Source organism: Ochotona princeps, chromosome 4, assembly GCF_030435755.1.
Source record: "Ochotona princeps isolate mOchPri1 chromosome 4, mOchPri1.hap1, whole genome shotgun sequence".
In the NCBI taxonomy this organism is placed as follows: Eukaryota; Metazoa; Chordata; class Mammalia; order Lagomorpha; family Ochotonidae; genus Ochotona; species Ochotona princeps.
The window spans coordinates 35261569-35285414 of NC_080835.1; the positions used below are offsets into that span (position 1 = coordinate 35261569).

At 38.8% G+C, this 23846-nt stretch overlaps 1 protein-coding gene across 2 annotated transcripts in view; it reads right to left on the reverse strand.

The window, feature by feature from the left end:
- GAS2 (growth arrest specific 2) overlaps positions 1–23846 on the reverse strand; it is a 129532-nt gene continuing 105686 nt past the window's right edge. For both annotated transcript variants that reach the window (XM_004585448.3, XM_012927073.3), the window contains one exon: positions 1–1169. In XM_004585448.3, coding sequence (XP_004585505.1) covers positions 951–1169 — 219 coding nt within the window. In that variant the 3' untranslated portion in view covers positions 1–950. The remainder of the gene's footprint in view (positions 1170–23846) is intronic.

Genomic DNA, 23846 nt, shown 5'->3' on the forward strand with positions numbered 1-23846 from the left:
CATTTTAAAAATTTATCTTTTTAATTTTTGATCAATGAAGACAATAGTTTGCTGTTTATTGATACAAAACAGCCCTATCCCAGGTATACAAGGCATACATATGTCTATAACATTAGCTAAGTGAATTTACAGTGTACTAGAGCAAAGTAGGATTAACTGAAGATACACTTTAATAAGAAAATGCTTTGGAATAACATGAAGTAAAAATTTGTACAGTTTATTCATCAAAATATAAATGTATGTCAGCTTATATGTATGAATTACACTAAAGTCGTTCTAAACACAGCCATGTGTTTAGGAATGTGTGAACTTTATAACTATTCTCTAAGGGGGTGTACTGAAGACTTCCAAAAGTACCCCAGATATTTGGTCATAGATAAGAAATAAACTTTAAGGCAACCTTCCAAGTGAATGTAAACTTTGCTGAAATTGTCTTTCCAGTAAAGCGTTGCTGTTCTGAATACTCTGTACTTCTGTATAGTGCTGTTGCATATTTTAGTAGCACATTTTCCCACTAACTGTCATTTTAAAAAAAAATCTTAAAAATCCTGCAATTATAAAAATGTCTGGGGTGCTTTTACATGTAGACAAACAGCAGGCACTTCTGTTGACATCTCTTGTGAATCCTAAGTCCTTGCCCCTAGAACAGGTTTTGTATTTAGCTAGGATTGTGTTCCTAATTTTGTGTTCTACATATTGTGCTTACATGTTGAAAAAGTAATTTGCCTAAAGTACGTCTAATTCAAAGCTGATTTTGGGATTTCTTTTGATAGGTCCTTTTCTACATAGGCATTCAAATAAATAGTGCTACTACTTTTGAATATTTTTCAATGTGGTGACTCTTACTGTTACAGCTTTTTCCAAAGTAGAATGTGAGCTAAACTGACTATACTGCAGAAGTGGATGGGTACAGGCCATTGTGAGAGTCCCCTTGAAGTTACCAATCATTTTCACTTAATCTCCTTCTTAGCCTTATAATTGGCAGAAACCACCAAATAGTTATCTGGATTCATGTCCTTCAGGGTTGGAGATTTACTTTGGATGGGGGATGTCTTGCCATCCACCCTGGAGATCTGCAGCATTCGGCAGGGGTCATGTTTCAACAAATACCCGGCAAAGGTTTCCCAGCCTCCTCCCACACGGACCATAACATGTTTGTTGTGCAGCATCTGAAATGAAAACACAAACAAGAAAAAGCCAAAGTGTTAAATTCTGTTTGCAATAATCCAAATCAACTCCCTGTTCTAGTGAAATTCTGGTTTTCCTTTGTATTTTTTTGTACCCCATTTATTTTAGGATTTTATTTGAGAAATAATCTACAGAAAGAAGGATAGACAGTGAGAATCTTCCATCCACTGGTTCACTGCTGAAATGGCCACAATGGCTAGAACTGAGCCTATCCAGATGAAGAGCCAGGGACTTCCTCCGGATCTCCTTCATGGGTGCAGGGGCACAAGTTCCTGAGCCGTCCTCTGCTGCCTTCCCACACCAGAGAGCTGGTTCAGAAGTGGAGCAGCCAGGGCATGAACCGGCACCCACATGGGATGCTGGCACTAGCAGGTAGAGGATTAGACTTTTGTTTTTTTTCTCTTAGTGCAGAGTTTTCAGTTAGTATATAGCCTAGGAAGAAAATCCTGTTTTGTGTATGCAAATGGACTTTAGTAAGCATCCCTGTCACCCAGCGTAGCTGTGTCATGGGAACCAGGATCTCTCCAATTCAGCATGTGGAGGCTTCTTAGTGACACTTGATGTCCCAATACAGCTCTCTTATTGCCTCCAGTGCCTGGCTATTACCTCAGATTGGTGCTCCATTATTCCTGTCTGGTTATTCTCTCCTGTACCTGTACTTAAAGAAATCATGAATATATCTGCTATTTAACTGCAATATTAATAATAACATATATAATGGTTGAGAAATAGAAAATTAAGACTTCATTCAGAAAAAACTGACCATGCTCTCTGAATGTTGCAGCCCCTCAAGGCAAGGTATTTTTAAGTAGCCAAACTTTTACACCGCTCTTCTCTGTTGTTTTCTTTATAATTGTAGAATATGTCTTTTTAAGAAACTTAATTCCAGGCCCAGGTTAACAAGCAACTGAAGGTTAACAAGGCTTTAAATTTTTAAATTGAAGAGTATATCTTTCTTTAAAAAATAAGTTCATTCTGTAGTTGATTCTATGTCTTTCTTAAAAAAATTAGTTCATTTACTAAAAACAAATCAGAGTTGTGGAGAATTGCCATATGATGCCCAGGAATCTGATGTGGTTTCTTCCAACTGTTTAGGATGACGGGGTGATGTTGCACGGTCACCACAGAAGGCTGTTCACCTCCTCTCCTACCCGAATGCTGTGGCTGCATAGTGGCAGTGCAGTGTTGGAAAAGGGAAAGTACTGTGGGATAGGACCAAGGAAGTCATTTTCGTTGTACAACCTATGAAATACGTTTGGATTTCTTTTACTCTATGTCACTTTGAGATATGCACGTGTGTAAAGCTCCCGACCAACTGGGCTGAGTTGCTATAAGCATTATTTTAATTAAGCCCTTACAAGCTGATAAAAGCCTTGTCTCTTTTTTGTATGCCAGTATCTGCACTATTTTGCCTAAGCCTTCTGGGGTTTTACAGACTCTCATAAGGCTGAGAACTAAACAAAGAAACCCTGATTCGTATGGCTGACACAAAGCTACTTTCAAAATCAAGTTCATCGTAAAGAAATTAAAATGTCAAGAATAACAATAAACTATTTCATAACAATTAAATATAACTCTACTAGTTACTCTTACGTAGAGTATTAGGGCCCAAGAACAGAAGGGAGCACAGCTTGAACTTAAGCTTCAGAACATAAAGAAATGAAAGTTAGAGTTTTAGCTGGCTGCCAAGTCACTTCCCCATCCCCGGTACCAGCACTGCCATCTTCCTGCTGCACAGATGAGAATGCACAGATCTTCAGTAGGATCAGTCTAGAATCCAGATATTGGGACTCCAGTCTGAAGCGTGGCCATGACATTTCCTAAGTAAAAAGTAAAATCTAGCAAGGTTTTTTATAATTTGATCAGTGTTTTCTCATGCCTCAGGTTTCTACATATGCCTTAGTCTGCTACCTGCCCCGTACAATTTGAAGCCACTGGAAAGAAAACTGCAAAGATTGGTATTAAAGCGGCACTTTCACGCTTCGGGGAGCAGTTCCGCCTGTTTGGGTTGATGATTTGCCTCTCCTGGGCCTGGAAATTATATTTCTAAGCAGCCTCCAAACTACCTCCATATGAATCCCTCTGGCAGAATGCCCAAATTCACTTGACTGTTTGTGAGCTGGCTATTTGTACCAAAGAAAAAACACAGATTAGAACATTTTAAACAATTCTAAAGAAACCATAACAGGAACCATTTTCAGTCTGGAGAACCCTGATCATTTGGACACAGTCTGCTGCCAGATGTTATAAATGAACAATTGGACCATCTAAAATGCATCTAACAAAGAACTGTCAGATCGAATGTTACTAACATGGAAATTATATTTCTGCCCACCTTTTCCTTCACAGTCTTTTTTGAGGATGATCATACTTACTGTCATTTTTCTACTTTGGCAAATACAGGTTAATGGATACATTTGTATTTTTATGAGCAAATTCAATTTCTTTAGGACTAGTTTGATCTTGTGAAAACACCTTAAATGAGAATCACAGTTGAAGAGGATATATATATATATATATTTAAATATATATTTCTGAATAACTATATGTAAGTATGTGTATGTGCATGTGTGTGTGAGCAAACAAGATGCTTTTGTGTCTTAACATCTGACTCTAGGTTTTCCATAAAGTTATGTGTTTTTTTTCCTTTAACTGAGTTCTGCAGGCAATCATTAGACAATTCTCTCAAGCTTTAGTCTGACCAATCTCTGATTCCCAAAATTTTAAAGGAAACCAACATGAAATGATACAAGGATGTTTACAAAATTTCATGGAAATGTCAATTATGCATTGATTTCAATAATTTAAGCACTAAAACTCATCTGAATTGCAATAAACTTAATTCTAGTTCCATGAACTTTTTGAAGTGCATTAGTAAATGCACCTACATTTTGAAAAGTTACAAGATTAGAAAAGAAAGTTCTATGAACATACGTACCTTGAGATACTGCATCACAGGGAGGCTCAAGAACTGAGGCTCTGTCATTACCGAAAGAGGTCTCTTTCTCTACAAAGATTTGTTTTAGTTTTTCTATTTATTCCAAAGACAGTTTTAATCCTCCTCTTCCCCATTCATTTATAGGTTTCTAGTCACAGCTGTAAAGCTTGGGCCACTACATTTCTCAGAACTCTCTAGTACTTCTGCTTTGGAGCTTCCACCATTAAGGTTTATTAAAAACAAACATGAATACCTACAGAAATGCACCAGTTTTCTGCGTGGGACACTTGTCAATGGCCTAAGCAATCCAAACCATCATTCCCTCTGTTACACCACACTACGGATTCTTCAAAGCACCTGGATTTGGAATGTTACACGCACTTGATTACGTCTGTTTCCTCTTAGCTTACCTATGGGAAAAGTTACCTAGATGGCATTCAGTTGTACCAAGTCCAAAGCAGTCTTTGGCCCTTACGATCTTTAAGGTTTTTTTTTTTTTTTTTAAGTTTTTTCATGATTTGGTTTTGTAGATACAGGGATTTTTAAATCACTGTTAAATAAGACATCTCTTGATCTTCCATAATTTTGAAATTTCTTCCTGCTTGATTATTTTTTCTACAGCCTGCTACCTGTCTTACTGTTCTTTGCTTCCTCTATAGGTCTAATTACTTCTTTTTCAAGTTTTGCTGTTCCAAATGATTCTGAATTCTGTCTTTTTCCTATTACTTTTTCATCCTAATCACTTTCCATCCGCAGTTACATGGCTTTCACTCTCATAAACACTTTCGTTTTCCAAATTCTAATTCTAGCCCCTGCCTCTCCCCTGACTTCTGAGTGCCAAGTCACAACAGCCCACTGTTTAAGTGAAAAATGTTCTAGATGTTTCCTATTAGGACTGCTGGCATGAGCACAATTTCATTGCTGCATCCAGTCTACAATATTGCAATTGCTGATATATTTGTAAGTTTCTTTTTTAATGTATGGGCTTTGTGAAGACAGAGATAATGTATTTCTCTTTTTGAGACTCTCATAAATTCAGAACAATACCAAAATTGTAATTACATAATCACATAATAGACCTTTTCACAGGGTTAACTTTACCTAACCAATGATATTGTCTTTAACAGTATTGCGCCCACTTTACAGATAGAAAAACCAGGGCTTTTAGAATTTAGGCAGCTTGTGTAAAATGGCACAAGGCAGTGGTGGAACTGGACCCAAAATTCTTACTTTTGTTATACCTAATTATTTACCACTAATAGTTTAGCATGGGCCTGGATCAATTCTATCAAAAGCTGAAGTAAGTAGTTTAAACAAATTAACTGTACACACTTAAAACAATTTGCTATTCTTCTACTAAATCCTAAGCAATTAATTTCCCATTTTCCTCTAATGGCCCTAATTATTTAAAAAATAAACATGTCAAATGTGGGTAATAGTATGGGATACTTTAAAACCCGGAAATATCATACTATGTTCAAATTGCATTTCATTGCTTCTATCATTCAACACTTTACAATGTTGAGGAACTTTATAGGTTTCATTCCAGTAATCACCCACTGTGATTGCACTGATGCACACGCCGATTTGCTATTCAGTTATCTACCTTTATTTTCTGGGTTTTTTTTCCTAATAGAAAAAAAAATCCAGCGTGATTTATTTTTTTTGAAAGAACAGATTAAAAACAAAAATCTCCCACAACACTATGTTCTACAGCAATAGTGTTGGCTGTAATCTGGTTGTTGCCATTTCTATTTCCAGCCTCTTTTTGCCCTGTCCCCTTATGGTCCCAGCAAAATGTTTGAGATCCTTTATCAACTTAGACAACCTTTCCAGGCTGAAACCAAAAAAGTAAGAAACATCTTGCCTCAAAATATTTTCCAGTAGCATCAATGATGTTCATATAAGTATATCCAGCCTGTTACATTATTTTTTCATATCTGTGAGAGCCTCCCCAGCCCAGAAGAATCAGCCATGTAAAGGTTAAATAATCTCTGTAATGTCAAGAAATATTTCTATTACCCAGGCATTCCGGTTCATGACCTAGTCCCATCATCATAATTTAGTAGATGTTATTTTCTCACCAAGCCTTTTCTATGTGATAGTAAAATGGAGATTTATATTTAAATGTCATAGAATAATGCAATATTGAGGCACCTATTATGAGGTCAGATAATCTACAAATAGGACTTGCTCAAATTAAAAAGAGAGGAAAAAAGAGTCGGGGTTCCAGGTTCGCTGTTTCACAGACGCACAAACAGAATAGAGCGCAACATGGATGGTTTCCCAGAGCCAAGCTAGAAACCACAGCTCCTTTGTTTGCAATCTGGCACTCAGCCTTACGACTGAAGAGCAGCACGATACCAAAAATTATCATTCTAAAACTGAATTCAATATGGAATGATGGATGATTCACCTGTATTGATCAAGTAGTAGTTTGTATCATGTCAGATAAGCTTACTCTCTTCCGCTTCAGTAAGTTGGCTGTTTGCCAGACCATAAAATATTCACTTAATGCTTTTTTTTCTACTGTCATAAGCTTATTTTACTAACATTACAAGGTTACATTTTTTAAATACTTTTTATTTCGTTTTATGACACAGTTTCATAGGCCCTGGGATTCCCCCAACCCCTCCCCATTCCCTCCCCCCATGGTGGATTCCTCCACATTGTTGCAGTAATACAGATCATATCCAGTCATATCCATTCCTTCATTGCGAGCATGTACCACGCACAGAGTCCAGCCTCTTATTGTCCAGATAAATTCAACAGTTTCCTTGTTTAACCCATAGCCAAGAAAATTTTTAGCTCAAGATAGCTTTTCTAATGGGGAAAAATGGATAGAAAGGAAATAAGCAAATCCCCCATGTTAACTTGAAATACAATAGAAATATCATAGATTGGAGAAGTGATCAGTTGATAGCATTCTACAGATATTTGTGGATGTCAACATAGTACCAAAGGGTCCAGCACTCTGCCTCTGGGGTTGCATAAGAGGATTTTGAAAAAGAGAGCTCTTTATCCTCTCTTATTATGTAACTGGGAGAAACAGATTGAAAATCATATCATGTGTAGGTATTAAGAGCCTTTAGCAAGATAAAGAATAGCTTTCTCAAAGACCTTAGGATACAACTACAGAAATAAATCAACTTCATGTTTCTCCAGTGAGGAAAGCCTATATGTTGATCATAGAAAATTACAGGTCTTACTAAATGGCAGAAGAAAGCAGTCACATAGAACTGGAGAAAGTAGTATGGACTTAGTGATAATGTATTTTTATAAGATTTTAAGTGTATTTGGTTTTAAGCTACATTATGTTAAAAAATACATCATCATCAGCAACAACAACAACAAAACAATAACAGAACTAATGTCTTCAGGTACTTAAATAAATGGTAAAGGCTCCTTGTTAATATTTGATTGCTTTATTCATTCCCCAACCACAGATCTACTTGAATGTCCACATCTCTCTCAAACCATGATTCATGTGAAATGCTTTAGGTGTCAGCACTGACAAATCTGTTCCATTCTGACTCTAATCTTGTGTCCAGGACCGCCGAGTGTCTGTCAAGTGTCCTGAACACTAATGTCATTAGACCCTGAGGACATGAAGGCTTTTCAGCAGGAAGCCCTCATCATCGCTCACTTTTCACGAATCCGCCCTCTAGGCCAGTGCCGGGTGATCTTTCTTACAGGAAAATCTGATCACGACGCTGCTTTCTTACAAACCTATGAGAAAGTTCTGCATTGTCTGTTGTGTTTCCCAGGCACTCTTTTTTTTTTTTTTTTTAAAGATTTTTTATTATCATTGGAAAGCCGGATATACAGAGAGGAGGAGAGACAGAGAGGAAGATCTTCCATCCGATGTTTCACTCCCCAAGTGAGCCGCAACAGCCGGTGCGCGCCGATCCGATGCTGGGAACCAGGAACCTCTTCCAGGTCTCCCACGTGGGTGCAGGGTCACAAAGCTTTGGGCCGTCCTCGACTGCTCTCCCAGGACACAAGCAGGGAGCTGGATGGGAAGTGGAGCTGCCGGGATTAGAACCGGCGCCCATATGGGATCCTGGCGCGTTCAAGGTGAGGACTTCAGCCGCAAAGGCCACACCGCCCGCCCCCCAGGCACTCTTAATCCCAGTCTACCTAAGCAACATGATTCCTCTCATTAGTACCGAAAATCAGTGGTATGATAAAGGTTCCAGGAAAGCAGTGTTGTGGGGTGGGAAACAGAATCGCCATCTGCAGGGTGGGCAGAAGTGTGTGAAGCACCTTCACAAAGTTATGAAAATATGTTTTATGAAAAACCATGCATGGACTTCAATATATGTGGAATCCAAATAATCTTATTTCCCACAAACTTTTTGAGATCCCCTTCTATACAATTTGGACACCTTTTCTAGAACTTCTGACATTCCCTCTTATCTCTCTCTGTCCCTGCCATCATGAGAATAAATAATTTGACACACAACGCTCTTTATGGCCTAGTTCCTCTCTTTTGTCTCCACATATTTTGTCACTATGGTTTTACAGGTTGAAATTGTACAATGCACATTTTAGGGTTCAGTTCCTATTGCATTTTCCTACCACACATGGTTGTGCAACTTGTGCACTGCACAGTGAGTACCTGCATTGAGGTTCTACTGTTTGTGCCCACCCTCAATCTCCAAAACAAATTACCTATCCCACATACATTATAAGCTCCTTAAAATCCCCATAAAGTTTCATGTATCTCTATATGCACATTCACCAGATGAATTAACATGAATCCCATCCCTTAACCATCCCTTAACCATTCAATAATTTTTTGTTGAATGACAAAGTGTTCTTTGAAAATTTCATGTCATAAGGGTCTAGCATAGTGTCAAGCTCATGATGCTTAATAAATCATTGATAAATAATTATTAAATAAATCCTTATTAAATAAATAAATGAATAAATTTGATACTGATGTTCCATTCAAGCATTACAAGTATTACTATTCTTATTCAGGAGAAAGAGTGTAAGAAAATTGGAGTATAAATAAATGATAATCCACATTGATATTTACTTAAAAAACCTTTGAAAAAAAGAGAGAAACTTGGGTTCAGAAGTGAAACGATGGCTCTGGTGTGATAGCCTAGCAGCTGATGTCCTCAACTTGCATGTGCAGGGATCCCATATGAGCGCCAGCTCAAATCCCGGCAGCCCCGCTTCCCATCCAGGTCTCTGCTTGTGGCCTGGCAAAGCAGTAGAAGGATGGTCCAAAGCCTTGGCACCCTGAATCCATGTGGGAGACCTGGAAGAAGCTCCTGGCTCCTGGCTTCAGATTGGCACAGCTCTGGCTGTTGTTACTATTTGGGGAGTGAATCATCTTCCTCTTTGTTTCTCTTCTTCTTTGTATATCTGACTTTGCAATTAAATAAATCTTTTTTTTAAAAAAGTAAAACTATAATAGGACTCATAAAAGAGGCTGTGAGAGATATGGACAGAAGAACAGTAAATGGTGAAAGGAGGAAGAAGGAAAAAATTATCATGATGGAATCCAGAGTTTAATTTCCTACATTTTCATACTCGAAATCATGTCGAGTCGATTTATTTTTACTTTCTTTCTTTCCTTTTTTTCTTTTTTCTCTTTTCCTCTTCCTCCTTCTCCTCCTCTTCTTTTTTTCATGTTCTCCTTCTTCTGTTTGTCCTTACAAAATGACTCACCATAATAATACATTGCTTCAGGGAAATTTTACCTCTTCTCTCCAATGTTGTGCACAGTCATTTGCTTCCCAGAGGAGCATATAAAACTCTAACAGCAGACTCTGCCATCATCTAATAGTATTGCAGAATGGCATATGCTCAAAATTGAGCAACAGGGAATTCAGCTGTCTGGCTGAGGTACCCTGATGCATGGGTGGGTAAGATAGCAGGTGTTCAATGGGCAGCTTGCTATTCTGAAATCCTGATACCAGCATTTTAAAGATAAACAACATGGTCACCTCTTAGCAGTGAAAACCGAGACCCTGCTAAACAATACAGGACATAGGAAGATTTCTTTATCACCTTCTTTGTGCAAATCTGCCTTTCACATAAAAAAGGAAATCTTAGAAAATAAGGACTTCTTTGCCAGACGTTAAAATTAATCTCAACCATTAAGGATATGTGAGATTATAAATGCTTAAGCAGCTCAAACGTTCTTCCAGAATCAGCACTTTGTTGTTTACAAGCATTTTTAATATTTATTACCTAATCTGGACTTCTTACAGTCCTTTGATTTGTTAGATCCTTTTCTTAGATAAAACTTTATAGAGATGAGTAAGAGCAAGTAAACAGAAGCTTCCATTTGTTTTGCTTTTGCAAGAAGTTACAGCTGTCATGAACTTGCTAAATAATCCTAAGAAAGGTACACACTCTTTCTGTGTGTTTCTCATCTTCAAAACAATGAGTTCAAAGTCCTTACTTCCCAGAGTTGTTGAGACAGAGACATAAATATGTATAAGCATGTAGCAACAGTGCCTAGACCATGGTAAATACTACGTGATAACTTGCTTTTATTATTTTTCAAAATAAAACTATGATGCTTCTGCTGCTGCTGCTGATGAGGATACTGTTGGCAGAGTCCTTGCAGATTTTATTACATTTGATCCTTGAAGTAATGGTAAGTGGTTTGTTTGCAATCTTGTGCACATTTACAGATGACAAAAACAGTAGCTCAGAGACATTAACTGCCCAAAGTTACCTGAGCCTAGTTCTATAATTCAAAGATAATGCTCCTTTCTCTGTATCTCCTTCCTCTTTATATCTGCTTCTCAAGTAAAACTAAGTAATTCTTACAAAAAAATCCGGAGAGAAGTTAGGGTGGCCAGATGGGTGCTGGTTCTAGCTCTGGCTGCCCACTGATGCAGGTCCCTGCCTAGGCCTTGAAAATGCAATGGACAATGGCTGAAATATGTGGAACTCTGCACTCAACTTTCCTCTGGGTAGACCCAGAAGAAGCTTCTGGCTCCTGGCTTCAGATTGACTTGGCTCGGGCCATTGAGGACATTTGGGGAATAAACCAGTGTTTGGAATATCTCTTTTTGTAAATTTGCTTCTCAAAAATAAATAAACCTTTGAAAATAGACAATGCTAATCACCACTTAACATACATATTAAAGAGGGTTTCATAAAATTACATCCAGCTTGACTCATCCAGACTTGCCTGGGCAACACTTCTTTCTTTTAGGAATACATGATGGTCCAATTGATGATGTTGGTAAACTTTGAATGCATCTCAAATCATGAACAAAAAGAATGCTTTTAATAATGCTTGAAAAATTTATTTGGATTTGAATCTGATTTTTTTTTTTACTGATGCTAAACTGCTTACTCTTAGGTGCACCAAACTTGAGACCCTATTAAAAAATGAAATTGCATTAAGACTGACTGCCTACAAAGTGCTTCTTTGATTTCATTATGTTATCAACTATTGGTTTGGCAGTCTAGTATTATGAAGTGGTAAGTCCCAGAGGAGTTCAATCTGAAGTCCAAGCACACAGAGTGCATTAGTTTCCTAATGCTTAGTGGCCTCTTTCTTGTCCTCAGCTGTAAATCACACAATAGGGAGCATGTAATTCGTAAGCCCTTACCTAAAAGGTGAACTATCCTGGTGCCCTAAATTGTGAAAGACAATCCTCCCATTTGAGTAGAATCCCGAATCAGATATATTCTGGTTATTGGGGCTGGACAGGGAAAAACAAGATGCCAGCTATGCTGGTGTTGCTTCCCTCTGGATGGGAAAAGTTAACTTCTGAGGCTCACTGTAGTGATAAATGACTGTCAATAGCCTCTTTCTAGAAGCAAATGTGAGAAGTGCAGCTAGCAGATGACAGGGAACAATGGCCTGGCAAAAAGCCGCGTTTGCACCTGCTGGGAAATATGCCTGGAAGCCTGAATGCCAATAGCCTGTCAGAACTCCTCTATTACGTAAGATCTCCATTTCCCCAGCACTATACCAAATGAAACTAAGAAAGCTTAACTGAAATCTAATTACCAGTGTACCATTTCAGATGCGGAACACAAAATCAGAATAAATGTTTTATAGGCTAGCCAGCGCAGGGAAAGCAGAGAGGTAGAACACATTGGTGCTGGAAAGAGAAGGGCTGTCTAGAGAAAGGAGTTATAGCTGCTGTGTACCCGAGTGAAATCAGCACTCACACACCGCAAAGCAGTGACAGCTACTGAGCAAGAAAAATGGCGCTCCAAGGCGCAAACATAACACTATTTGCAATGAAGGAAGTGTAAGAGGAAAAATTTTTTTCCAGAATTGTGTCTGCTTTGGATTCGATATTCACTGCTATCCATATTGTATTCATTGTCATCTTCTTAGCCCATTTCCCTCTTTCTAATTGACTTACTATTGCAACTTTCAAGTTAATATTCCAGTTTTTATCCTTACCTCTCCACCTATTCTCTGCAGATCAAGCAGGGGTTTGCCCAAACAAAAGTCACCCCATGTCATAACCCTGATCAAAATGACGTATACCCCTCATTCCACTGTAAGTCAACCGCACACTCTCCCAATAGTGTAAATGTCCTGCTACTTCTCTCTCTCATTTCATGCTCAGTTATCACATTCCACATATGTGCTGAACAGCCATGTTGTTTTTCTTGCCTCTTCAATGTACTGAGGTTCATTCCAGACATTCTGTACTTGGAATAATTTTTTCTACATAATTGCAGAGTTCAGTCCTCGCCTTCCTCTTTTCCTTGCTAACAACTCACTCCACGAGTTTTATCCTGGCCACTCTGAAAATTACAACCGCTGACTCACTTTACCTTGCAGTGTGTTTTCTCTGCACCTCACAATGGCATTCTAAAAATCAATTTCTGGGCCCAGCATGATGGCCAGGCGGCAAAAGTCCTTGTCTTGCATGTGCTGGGATCCCATATGGGCAGCAGTTCCAATCCCAGAAGCCCTGCTTCCCGTCCAGCTCCCTGCTGTAGCTTGGGAAAGCAGCTGAGGATGGCCCAAAGCCTGTGACTCTGCACACACATGGGAGACCCGGAAAATGCTCCAGGCTCCTGGCTTCGGATCAGCTCAGCTCCAGCCATTGCGGTCGCTTGCAGAGTGAATCTGCACAGAATATCTTCCTCTTTGTCTCTCTTCCTCTCTGTATATCTGACTTTGCAATTAAAAATAAATAAATATTAAAAAAACAATTTCTAATAAGCTGGTTACCTACTGTATTTCTTTTTTTGTTTATTTATACAGTCTAATACCTCCCAACTAGGGTTGCAAAAGTCAGTATATAAAAATTCAAGGCACACAGTTAAATCTGAGTTTCAGATAAACAGTAACTACTTCTTTTGTGGGAGTACATCCCCTGCAAAATGTGTAATCTACTCATACTGAAAAATATTTGCTATCTAAAACTCAGATTTAACCAAATATTGTATAGTTTAGCTTGTACCCATCCCAGACATAGACGTAAATATAAAATCCTGAAGACATATATCCTTAGGTCTGAAAATGCTGAATGTTTCACGACAAAAGTTGAATAAATGAACTTTGGGCAACTGGATAAGCCCACGTTTCTGAGTCTGTAATCTAAAGGACAGGAACATGGTTTACAGGTGACTGTGAGCCTGGAAATGGAGGCTCTAACAGAAGAGGTGAAGAAATCCTCAACCTAAAGTAGAGTGGGATGGAGAGAACGGGCTCAGGTGGGAGACAGGTGCAGGTACAGCAAATCAAACGTAGCCACTAATCAAATCAACTGTCGCATAGTTTCCTATGTTATTATTTTGATGACATTCACTGTTTTCTAAGGGAACTGGCAAGAGCTTTCTTAGTTAACCTTAGGATAGCAGAATGAGATATTGTTGATTCCCAGGAAAAGAATCATTGTTTCAAAAAGGAAAAGTCTCCATAGCACACAGTGATCCACATACCATCATCTCAAAAGAAACATTGAATAGTGTTTTCCCCAACATTGTGGCATAGCTATTGGTATAAGGCAAATAGAAGAAGTGGAAATGTGTACATATGCTGGAGTTAGGGAGGAGCCGAAGAGGGTCAAGCCATCATCTGTTTAGTTCTACTACCCGGTGATGAATATATCACATAAAATTCCTAACACTTCAAAACTAAGAACACAGCAATAATATGAGTTAGACCCTTGGAGATAAACACACACAAAAAGTGCTCTACAGTTTAAATTGGCTGCTTTTGAAGGAATCTTAGGAGGCCTAAGAAGGATTGCGTGTTTGGTTTGGTTATCTTATGGATCTGTTTTATGAACTACATACATTATAAAAATTAAAACCAAATTCTAAATATCCAGAGTTGCTACTTAAAAAAGCAAAAGCAAACAAAAATGGAATTTCAAAACATCTATATAAAGCTAAAACATTTTCCCTCCATAAAATTGTCGTCTTACTATGAAAGCCTTATTCTTTTGCAGACCAGCTGACAGGCTCACCCACACTTTACTTTGTTTGGATGTAATTTCACTTGAAATCATTACATACTTCACATACTCCTGCAGTAGCATACAATGAAATAGCATTCAGATCTTATACATGGTTTAGCCATCTAATGTAAATTTATTCTAACCAAGTAGTAGCAATGTATGGTCTCAGAACCACTTCATTTTCTTATCCTCTAACGTTACTTTCAATTTTCATATCACACATTATTTGGGAATTTCTCATAATTAAAAACCAAAACAAACAAACAAACTAAAAACAACGCCTGTCGAAATATTCTCAGATAAGCCCAAAGTCAGGGAATCCAAGTTTTGCCCATTATCTTATTTTCCTCTCCTTTGCTTTAGTATTCTTCTGGATCTTGCATAACAATAATAAGCCAGAGTATTTCTCTGCCAGAGGCACTTTGTTAGATACCTCTTCTGTCTTCGTATATCCACAGCAGGACCACTGTGCTCCCTACAGGTCTACTGGGCTGCAGGTATTCTCTGAGACACTCCGGCGGTGTTCTTTAATTCACTCTGAGTTTCTTTATTTTAGCACATATTGTGAATTCTCTCAAATCCTTAGGGGAGGAGAGTTTTTACGCTTTTTAAACAGTTCATGAGTATATAATATTTACAGGCCAATTTCATTTATCAATAGCTATAAACATACTTTTGTGTAGAGGACCTTTATCTGCTCCTTAGTTTTTATATTCCACGTGGCTTTCATATTTTCCACAAAGTTTTAAAAGCTTTTGCCATCTGGAATTAAAAGTATTGCTTTACTGAACATTCTAATCTTACCATTTGTTTGCCTAGATGAGGAGGTGAAGCTTGGAGTCTCTTCCCAATTGTTCTGGCTTCGGAGAGACTGAACCCACAAGAATTACTCAATTCATTACTGACTGCCCTGCTTCAGGGCTGGTCACATGCTGACCTATAAATGAGCCTGTTATTCCATGAGGCAACTCAAAGGTCCCCAGAGGAGGGGACATACAGCAAATGCCCTAGGAAAGCACCACAAGAAACTGCCTGCTGACATCATCCTGTCTTCAGACACGCAGTCCCCATAGCCCCAGTGTTGACATTCTCCATTTCTGCATTTTCACTTTTGACTTCAAAATTTTCAGAATTCTTTGCTTTCAAAGTTTGCTGTGGGAAATTTACCAGCTTATGTTATATTTCCACATATCTCTTCTCTCATTTCTATAGTTTTACTCTTAATTTTTTAAGATGCATTTTTTAAATTTGTAACTCAGAGTTACAGAGAGAGAAGGAAAGACAGAGAGAAATCTCCCATCTACTGATTCACTTTCCAGATGGCCTTCGTGGCTGGGTAGGGATAACAGCCTTACGGTATTAGCGTTACCTGCTATACCATAACACCTTGTGATTTTCTAGTCTTTTGTGTGTGCGTGTGTGTAAATTTATATCAGAATAATATATTTTCTCTCAACTATTGTTATAGAGGTTATTTTGCTATTGTGTGTGTGTGTGTAGTTTTTTTTTTTTTTTGAGGGAGGGATCCTCAAATTAGGACCTGGTGGGCACACTGTAACCACTTCCTCTTAGTTTAGTCCATCTCTCAGATGATGAGTGGGACCCAGCATGGTGATCTAGTGGCTAAATCCTTAACTTGCAACTGTTGCGATCCCATATGGTCGACAATTCATGTCCCACTTCCCATCCAGCTCCCTGCTTGTGGCCTGAGAAAGCAGTGGAGAAGTGCCCAACGCCTTGGGCCCCAGCAACCATGTGGGAGACCCAGAATAAGCTCCTGATTCCTGACCTCGGACTGGCTGAGCTCTGGTCGCTGCTTCCAATTGGGGAGTGAATGAGCAGATGAAAGAATTTTCTTTCTTTCTTTAGATCTCTTTTTTCAATAAAAAATTGAATACATCTTTAAAAACATCTGCAGTGCAAATCTGCAGCCACTGTAGCTATTTTGGCTACTTCCTTTTCTTTCCTCAACTACTCCCTGCATGCAACAATCTTTTCCTGATTTGTACACATGTCTCTATATTATAAGGACTTCAATGTAAATCTGTTCTCCATGTAAATGAGAAACCATGGATTTGCTAATAAACCATTTCTTTTTTCCTTTTATTCTAGGCTAAATAATTACATAGAGGGAGAAGCAATATTCACTTTTACTCTGAAGTTTAGCTGCTATGTCCTGAGGCTTTCCAACCCAGGAAAATCTCCAGCATTGCAGTTGTTTAATGGTTTTATATTCTTCTACAGATTATTGCTAACCTATGTCAACTCTGGTGGCATCCCCTTGTTGGTATCACAGGTCTGGACAGGCAAAGCTGGCAGTACTATAACTCCCTTTGCTTCTGTTTTTCTTTGTTTTGTCATAAACATCCTCCTTTCTTTGTTGCAATGTCTTTCAAGTCTACCTAAAGTTGTTTTCTGCCACACTGTGATTCATGATCACTGGTATCCTGCCAGTTTATACAGCAAGACCAAGTGGAAAATGCTAGAATGGCAACACCACATTGGTGGTTTCTAGGATGAAGACCCCCTGCTCTTTCCTTTAGGATATAACACATTATGCATTTTACGTTATTTAATGGACGCACATTTCCCATCCTGTCGCAGTGGTTCGGCAGTAGTTGTGAAAGACTTGACGGTCAGCCATGAAGCTCTCAGCATTGCCATCTGAGTGCTGAGATGGATCTTTCCCTCTACCTTAACCTGGCAGCAGGCTGAAGGGTGACATCAGTACCTAAATGCTGATGCCTGTGCCCTGGTCACTATGCCCAGATGCACACAGGGGACATGGCATACAGCTCATCTAGGCCAGTAGGGCATGCTGGCTGCCTTGACTGCTTTGTCAGAGAATGGAAAGTAGAACAAGTAGGACAATTCTCCTGGCTGAGCTATGCAGCATGTTCCTGTGTCTGTGACTGCATTAAAGTGGAGTTCGTCAACTAATAGACATGAGATTTTCCCAACCCTGAAGCAATGAAACCAACAATTTCTCAGAACTATCTAAACAACTCATAATATCCTCAGAACACTTCCCCCACATTAAGGTCTCTATGGCGTCATCGAATGACCATCCCCCATCCCCAGGTGCTGATGTAGTTTGACAATGAGGAGTGGTCTCCTCCCACTCCTCTCCTTTGGACACAGATTGTAAAAATTGAAACATTTGTCCCACCCATTTTCCTCCATACCTGACCCTCCCCACCTTAATCAGAGGCCCTCACGGCCATATATCCCTCTCAAGTATGTAAACAATATTAAAAAGAAAATAAAGGAATTTTAAAACTTAAAAAAAATTGAATGTTTGCCTCTCCCTTTCCCCCTAGGTCTCCACTGAGAGAACTGGCCATCCTTTCCACATCTTTTCTAGTGCTCCACATAGTTCTAATGTCTTCTATTTGTTAATGAAGCGCTAATGTCTTCACCATCATCTCATAAAATTAAAATTGGTCACTCTTAGGCCTCCATTTCTCCCATCCCCTAACTCAGAAAGAGGATTTAAATTTTTCCTGACATTTTTTCAATCGTGCATCTATTTTATCACTGACAAAAGCAATGTCTGTAATAATTTCTTTAAATTTGTAGTTCTGTTATATATGCTATTGATGTTGTTTTATCCTCTTTCTGATTTTATGGCCTTTTTTATTTCTAATTTCCATTAATACCATGAGGCAAGAACTATATAATATTTTACATTTATCTTTATTGTAACATAACTTCAGTCATACCCTACCAAACTACCTTTGTCAAGAATGTTCTGATAAATGTTTGTAAAGAGTACTGTATGAGCACACTGGGGATTCCTTCAGCCAGGTCTTGGAGAAGCAAGAAATGCTGTGAAGGTTTCTTGCAGTGAATGAACTGAGTCTCAAATAAAAGTAAGATTTTGGTAGACACAGAAGATCCCAGGCTCATGGAACACAGGTGCCGAGGGGCAGAACTAGAAAGCAAGATGGTTTACATGTAACACTAGACCGTTCTCTGCTGAAATGGGAACATATGTGAAAGGGATAGTGGCAGATTGTTAGAGAATAAGGCTACAAGGGGAACAGTGGCAATTGGTAAGATGACATTGGATGTGTCCTTATGTACATGGGATAGGAAGCAGCAGTGACAAGCTTAAGTGACTGCCATGTCACATAAGGCGTTTGCCAGCACACATACAGAGAAGTCAAGAACTCCAGCAAGGTGATTACATCAGGAACTTCTTTCAGTGTTCAGCAAAGAGGTAGAAATGTTTGAAACATGGACTAAGAGCCCGGAGCAACCTGAAGTGATGTATTACACAATCCCATTCTTAAGAGATTACTGCCTAGCCTTCCTGATACTTAGTTTGCCTTACAACAGAAAACACAAAATTATTAGTATCCACTCTTTTTTCTTTTTCAGTTCTTTTTTTGAATTGTTCTTAATACTGAGAATAGACTTCAAGTATTTTATAGATACAATTCTAAGAAAATAACCACACACACCCCTTCCCTCAATTCTCCTCCTCCTCCTTACTTCATTTTTTTCTTTTAATTTTTGCAATAGCAAATTCTATTTATTCATTTATTTATATTTGAAAGGCAAAGTACAGATATAAGCTCCAGCCATTGTAGCCACTTGAGGAGTGAACTAGCAGAGGAAAGATCTTTCTCTTTGTATGTCCTTCTCTCTGTAAACTGGCCTTTCCTATAAAAATAAGCAAATCTTTAAAAATGGGCAGTTTGCAACCTTAAGGATATATATATATATATATATACACACACAACCACACACACACACATACACAAGCATGTACATGTAAACAAGCATACATAATGTTCTCACGGAAGAACTTTATAGTGGAAACTGACATACCAGGAAGCAAAGATACATTGCAGTAGGCATCTCTACTCCCAAATAAATATTACATATATCTTGCCAATTTAATAATAGCTTTTCCACCATTGCCTGAAAATACAATGCCAACAGTCCTACAGATTCTTTTAAATAGCAGAATGTTGAACTTTTAACTTTTGTTAACGGACTATACCACTGTAATAACAGAGGAGGAGTAGTGGGAAGGGAAAAAGAGTAGGGAACAAGAGAGTGGAGGGAGAGGCGAGAATCCTTATACTTAAAAACTTTACTAGAAAGTAATAACATAAAAATTATTCTTCAATCCATGCTTTCAAAATCCTCACACCCTCCTATCTCAAATTAGATGCCATTTACCCTTCTCTGAATCCATCTGCTCAAGTTTCTAGAAAGTATTCTATAACCTTTAATTTGTCTTATTTCTTGTAAAATAATGAAAAGGGGAAATAATTATTGATGAGAAGGAAATGTTTCTAAACATATTATCTGCCACAATATTTACATTAGATTATTCACACTCTTGTTCTTTTAAAACAAATTTATGAAGCAATCACTGTCTGGGGAATAATACACTAACTGTTCGGGATATCATACCAAATAAACCTAGCATGTCCCCGCTTTCACCGGCTTTGAGGGTCTGCTGAGGAAACAGGCAAGAAAGATGGAATGCAAATGTGATGAGGGCTATTAAGGAGACATCCAGGAAGCTGAGGAGCTAAAAAAACAGGTGTTAAAGCTAATTTAGGGATTTAGGTTCAGTGGCTCACAGTCCTGCTCAATTTCCTCCTCTCTTTTCTACACATACTACAGAGACAGAGAAATAGAACTTCTTTTTTCAGCTTTCCTTGCAGTTGTGGTGAGGTCATGATTCTCCTGTGCAACAAACTGCAAGATGTCTGAGTGAAGCCATGATTGGCAGTAGTTCTTTGCCCCGCCCTCTGGCCTTGAACTCAGACATGTTGACTCCATCTTACAGTAGTCACCAGAAAAGTGAGAGAAAACATGTAAACAAGATACCAACACATTAAGGGCTATAGGGAAGAAGACAGATCCTTGTTGTTAACAGGAACTCTGATGAACCAACAACAGTAATAACCGGTCTCTGAACTTCACAGTATGTAACTTCACAGCATGTAACATCAACACAGTTTTCCAGTGCATGCACCTGCGTGCAATTCAAATGGATCCACAGGAAATCCAACAGTGTGGAGAGGTCAAAGAAGCTGCTGGATGCAGAAGCTTTCTTGCTGAGTCTTGAAGGACAGTACATGTTTTAACGTGGCAAAGGCACTGGGGGCAGCAGCAGCTAAGCTGGTTCCACTCACCACTTCAGGCTGGGCTCAGACACTTATGGCAGGCACTCTCTACATTGAACAGACAGTGGAGGTGTGTTAGGTGATGACAGTGAAGATTCCAAGGGGCCAGGTCACTCTAAGAGCCTGAAGGATACAGGTCCCTCACCCCAATGCAGTGCCTTTACAGCAGTCTCAGCAGGGGCACTCCATGTTTGTCTTTAAACCCTCGTTCTAGCTGCACTATAGCGACACACAGGCGGGAAGAACAGACAGGAGGGTAAACAAGAAGCTACTGCAGGGTTCAGACTGAAAAAGACGGACTGTGTCAGAGTTGATGTGCCTGCTAGACTATTTCTTACAGTGTTCCAGTGATGTCATTTTCATCTCTTTTCCCACCAGATGTGTGTTCCTTTCTTCCCAGAATGCAACATTTGATTTGCAGGTGCAATCACGTTATCCTTTATGATGTGAGGTAGAAGGGTTGGGTGTACTTAACCCATCTGACAGTGAAGTAAAATAAGACAAGAAGGAAAACTAGTCTACCAATCACTTCATCACTTTTTCCTAACAGAAAAGTCTGTGAGACCATAAATAGCTGAACATATCACATACATTTGGAAAATAATGTGTCATAACTAGTATGTCACAATAAGCCTTTACTCCAAAATTATTCTTACTTTAGAAGTTAGCATTCAGAGTTATTCCTTTCTGTTAATTTCAAAGAATGTGTAAAGTGATGTATTTGTATTCATATATGTATATACATACATTATAATATACACATGCATACAATCCATTTATATGTGTGATCATATTTTATATTCATGTAGATATGATTTGTGTCTATCTGTTACATATACAAATACACAGACACGCATATATGCACATATATATTTAACTTTAAGGGCCATCCAACCTCCCTGCAAGTTACTTTCTATACTTCCACTGAGCAATCATTCACTGGTAGTCAATCCACTAAAAGCATCTTCATTAAGTTTGTATCAGTTCTAATAAAATGACACCTTACAAGATCATATATTTTTTCTATCACAATAGAATAATTGCACTTACATTTATTTAGATTCTTATCCTACTAAAATGCTAACATACCTTGGAAGATTCCTGAATAAGCCACCAGAATTTCCCTAATGATTGCATTTCTCCTGGAACATAGCAAGCAAACCAATATTCACTGAGGTTGATGAGGTGGCTTATCAAAATAGCCCTCTGCCTGCAGGGCAGCATCCCATAGGGTGCCTGTTCTACAATCTGATGGTCCACTTAGGATCCAGCTCCCTGCTAATGGCCTGGGAAAGCTGCGGAGGATGGCTCAAGGCCTTGGGCCCTACCACCCCTTTGGGACACCCAAAACAACTCCCAGTTCAGACTGGGCCAGTACTAGCTATTGTGGCCATTTGAGGAGTGAACCAGCAGATAAAGGATATTTCTGCGTGTCTTTACTTTTCAAACACTTAAATAAATCTTAAAATATACATATATCTTTATTGAATGATAACAATTACTTATCCATAAATGCTGTGGTAATAATTTTAAATGCACTATGTTACTTAACTTTCATTAACTTTATGAAGTAGCTGTAGTCACAATCGGAAATTTGTAAGAGAAAATAAAAGAGGTGGTATTCAAGCTCTGTTCCTAATTACTATAAACCTTATACTAATGATATAGAATTATTTTATATATAACTACCATAGCATGCTTTTTATATCATTGACTCTCCACCCAGTGGACATTTTGTAACAATTGATAACCTAGAGACACTTTTGGTTGTCACAGCTGGGGTGAATACAAGTATGGGTTACACTGGCTTCTACAGAGTAAAGACCAGGGCTGCTATGAGACGTCCTACAACACATACATGGTCCCAAACCCTCCACAAGAACTATCTCATCCAATACATCTACGGTGCTAATTTAGAGAAGCTGTTTTTATCAAATGATTCTTCATATGAAGAAAGAGTCACAGGAAACCTTTCCTATAAATGAAAAAGTAGAAACACTCCACATTTTAATCTTTTGCCTAGTGACAGTCATAATCTTGCATGTCCCGCTCCTTTAGGCTGTGCTTTTGGGGTCATTTTGCTTTAATGAAATAATTGGCAAGGTAAGATGGACAGAACACTATTTTACTATGGCTATGATAACAGTGAAAATATTCATATGGTATCAACAGTCCACTTCTTGGAGAATGTGTCTTGCTGCCATTCTCAGGTGAGGCAACGCACCTCTCGTTCTGACACACAGGCACCCTGACATCTCACAGCAGGAGGAGCCTTGCGGTGAGCAAGAAGCCAATAAGCCACTGCCGCTGAGCTGCCAAGCTACTGCCAATTACCAGGGAGGCAGAGAAATAAACACATTCAACACATTCTCCCACAGCCCAATGTCATTTTACCGCTGTTTCAAAAGAATTAACAAGGGGAAAGTCTGTGGTTTTGTATGCATCTTGGTGGACTTGCCATTGGTATCCTAAGGATGTCTGCTGTTAAGCTTCATCTATTGCATGCTACGTATATAAAAAGGTCTCTTCGAACTATTGAACATTTAAGGTTCCGTATAATATCAATGTTCAATTTTTAATGGTGTTTACGAAATGTTAGACATCAGTGAGGCCTCTATTTGATCAATAGACTGTTTTACCAAACTTTGAGTTTATAAAAACAGAATCAAATTTATAAATATGTCTTAATCTGCATTTATGTTTCCTTTGTCCTTTTAACTAAACTAAAAATTGGGAATTTTAAGTTGTTCAGGGAGGGTACTGTTTCAGAGAGTAGACGTTGGATCAGATTGGTGAAAAAAGAGTTCAGGTCAATAGTATCTGACTTTTTTTTTTTTTTTGGTCTTTTAAGATAAATAAATATGGGACTGATGCAGTAGCCTAGCAGCTGGGATCCTTGCCTTGCACGCATTGGGATCCTATATGGGCGCCAATTCATGTCCCCGCAGCACCTCTTCCCATCCAGCTCCCTGCTTGTGGGCTGGGAAAGCAGTCAAGAATGGCCCAAAGCCTTAGGACCCAGCACCTGCATGGGAGACCTGGAAGAAGCTCCTGGCTCCTTGCTTCGGATTACCTCAGCTCCAGCATATTTGGCTCCTTGCGATCACTTGGGGGAGTGAATCACGGGACGGAGGATCTTCCTCTCTGTTT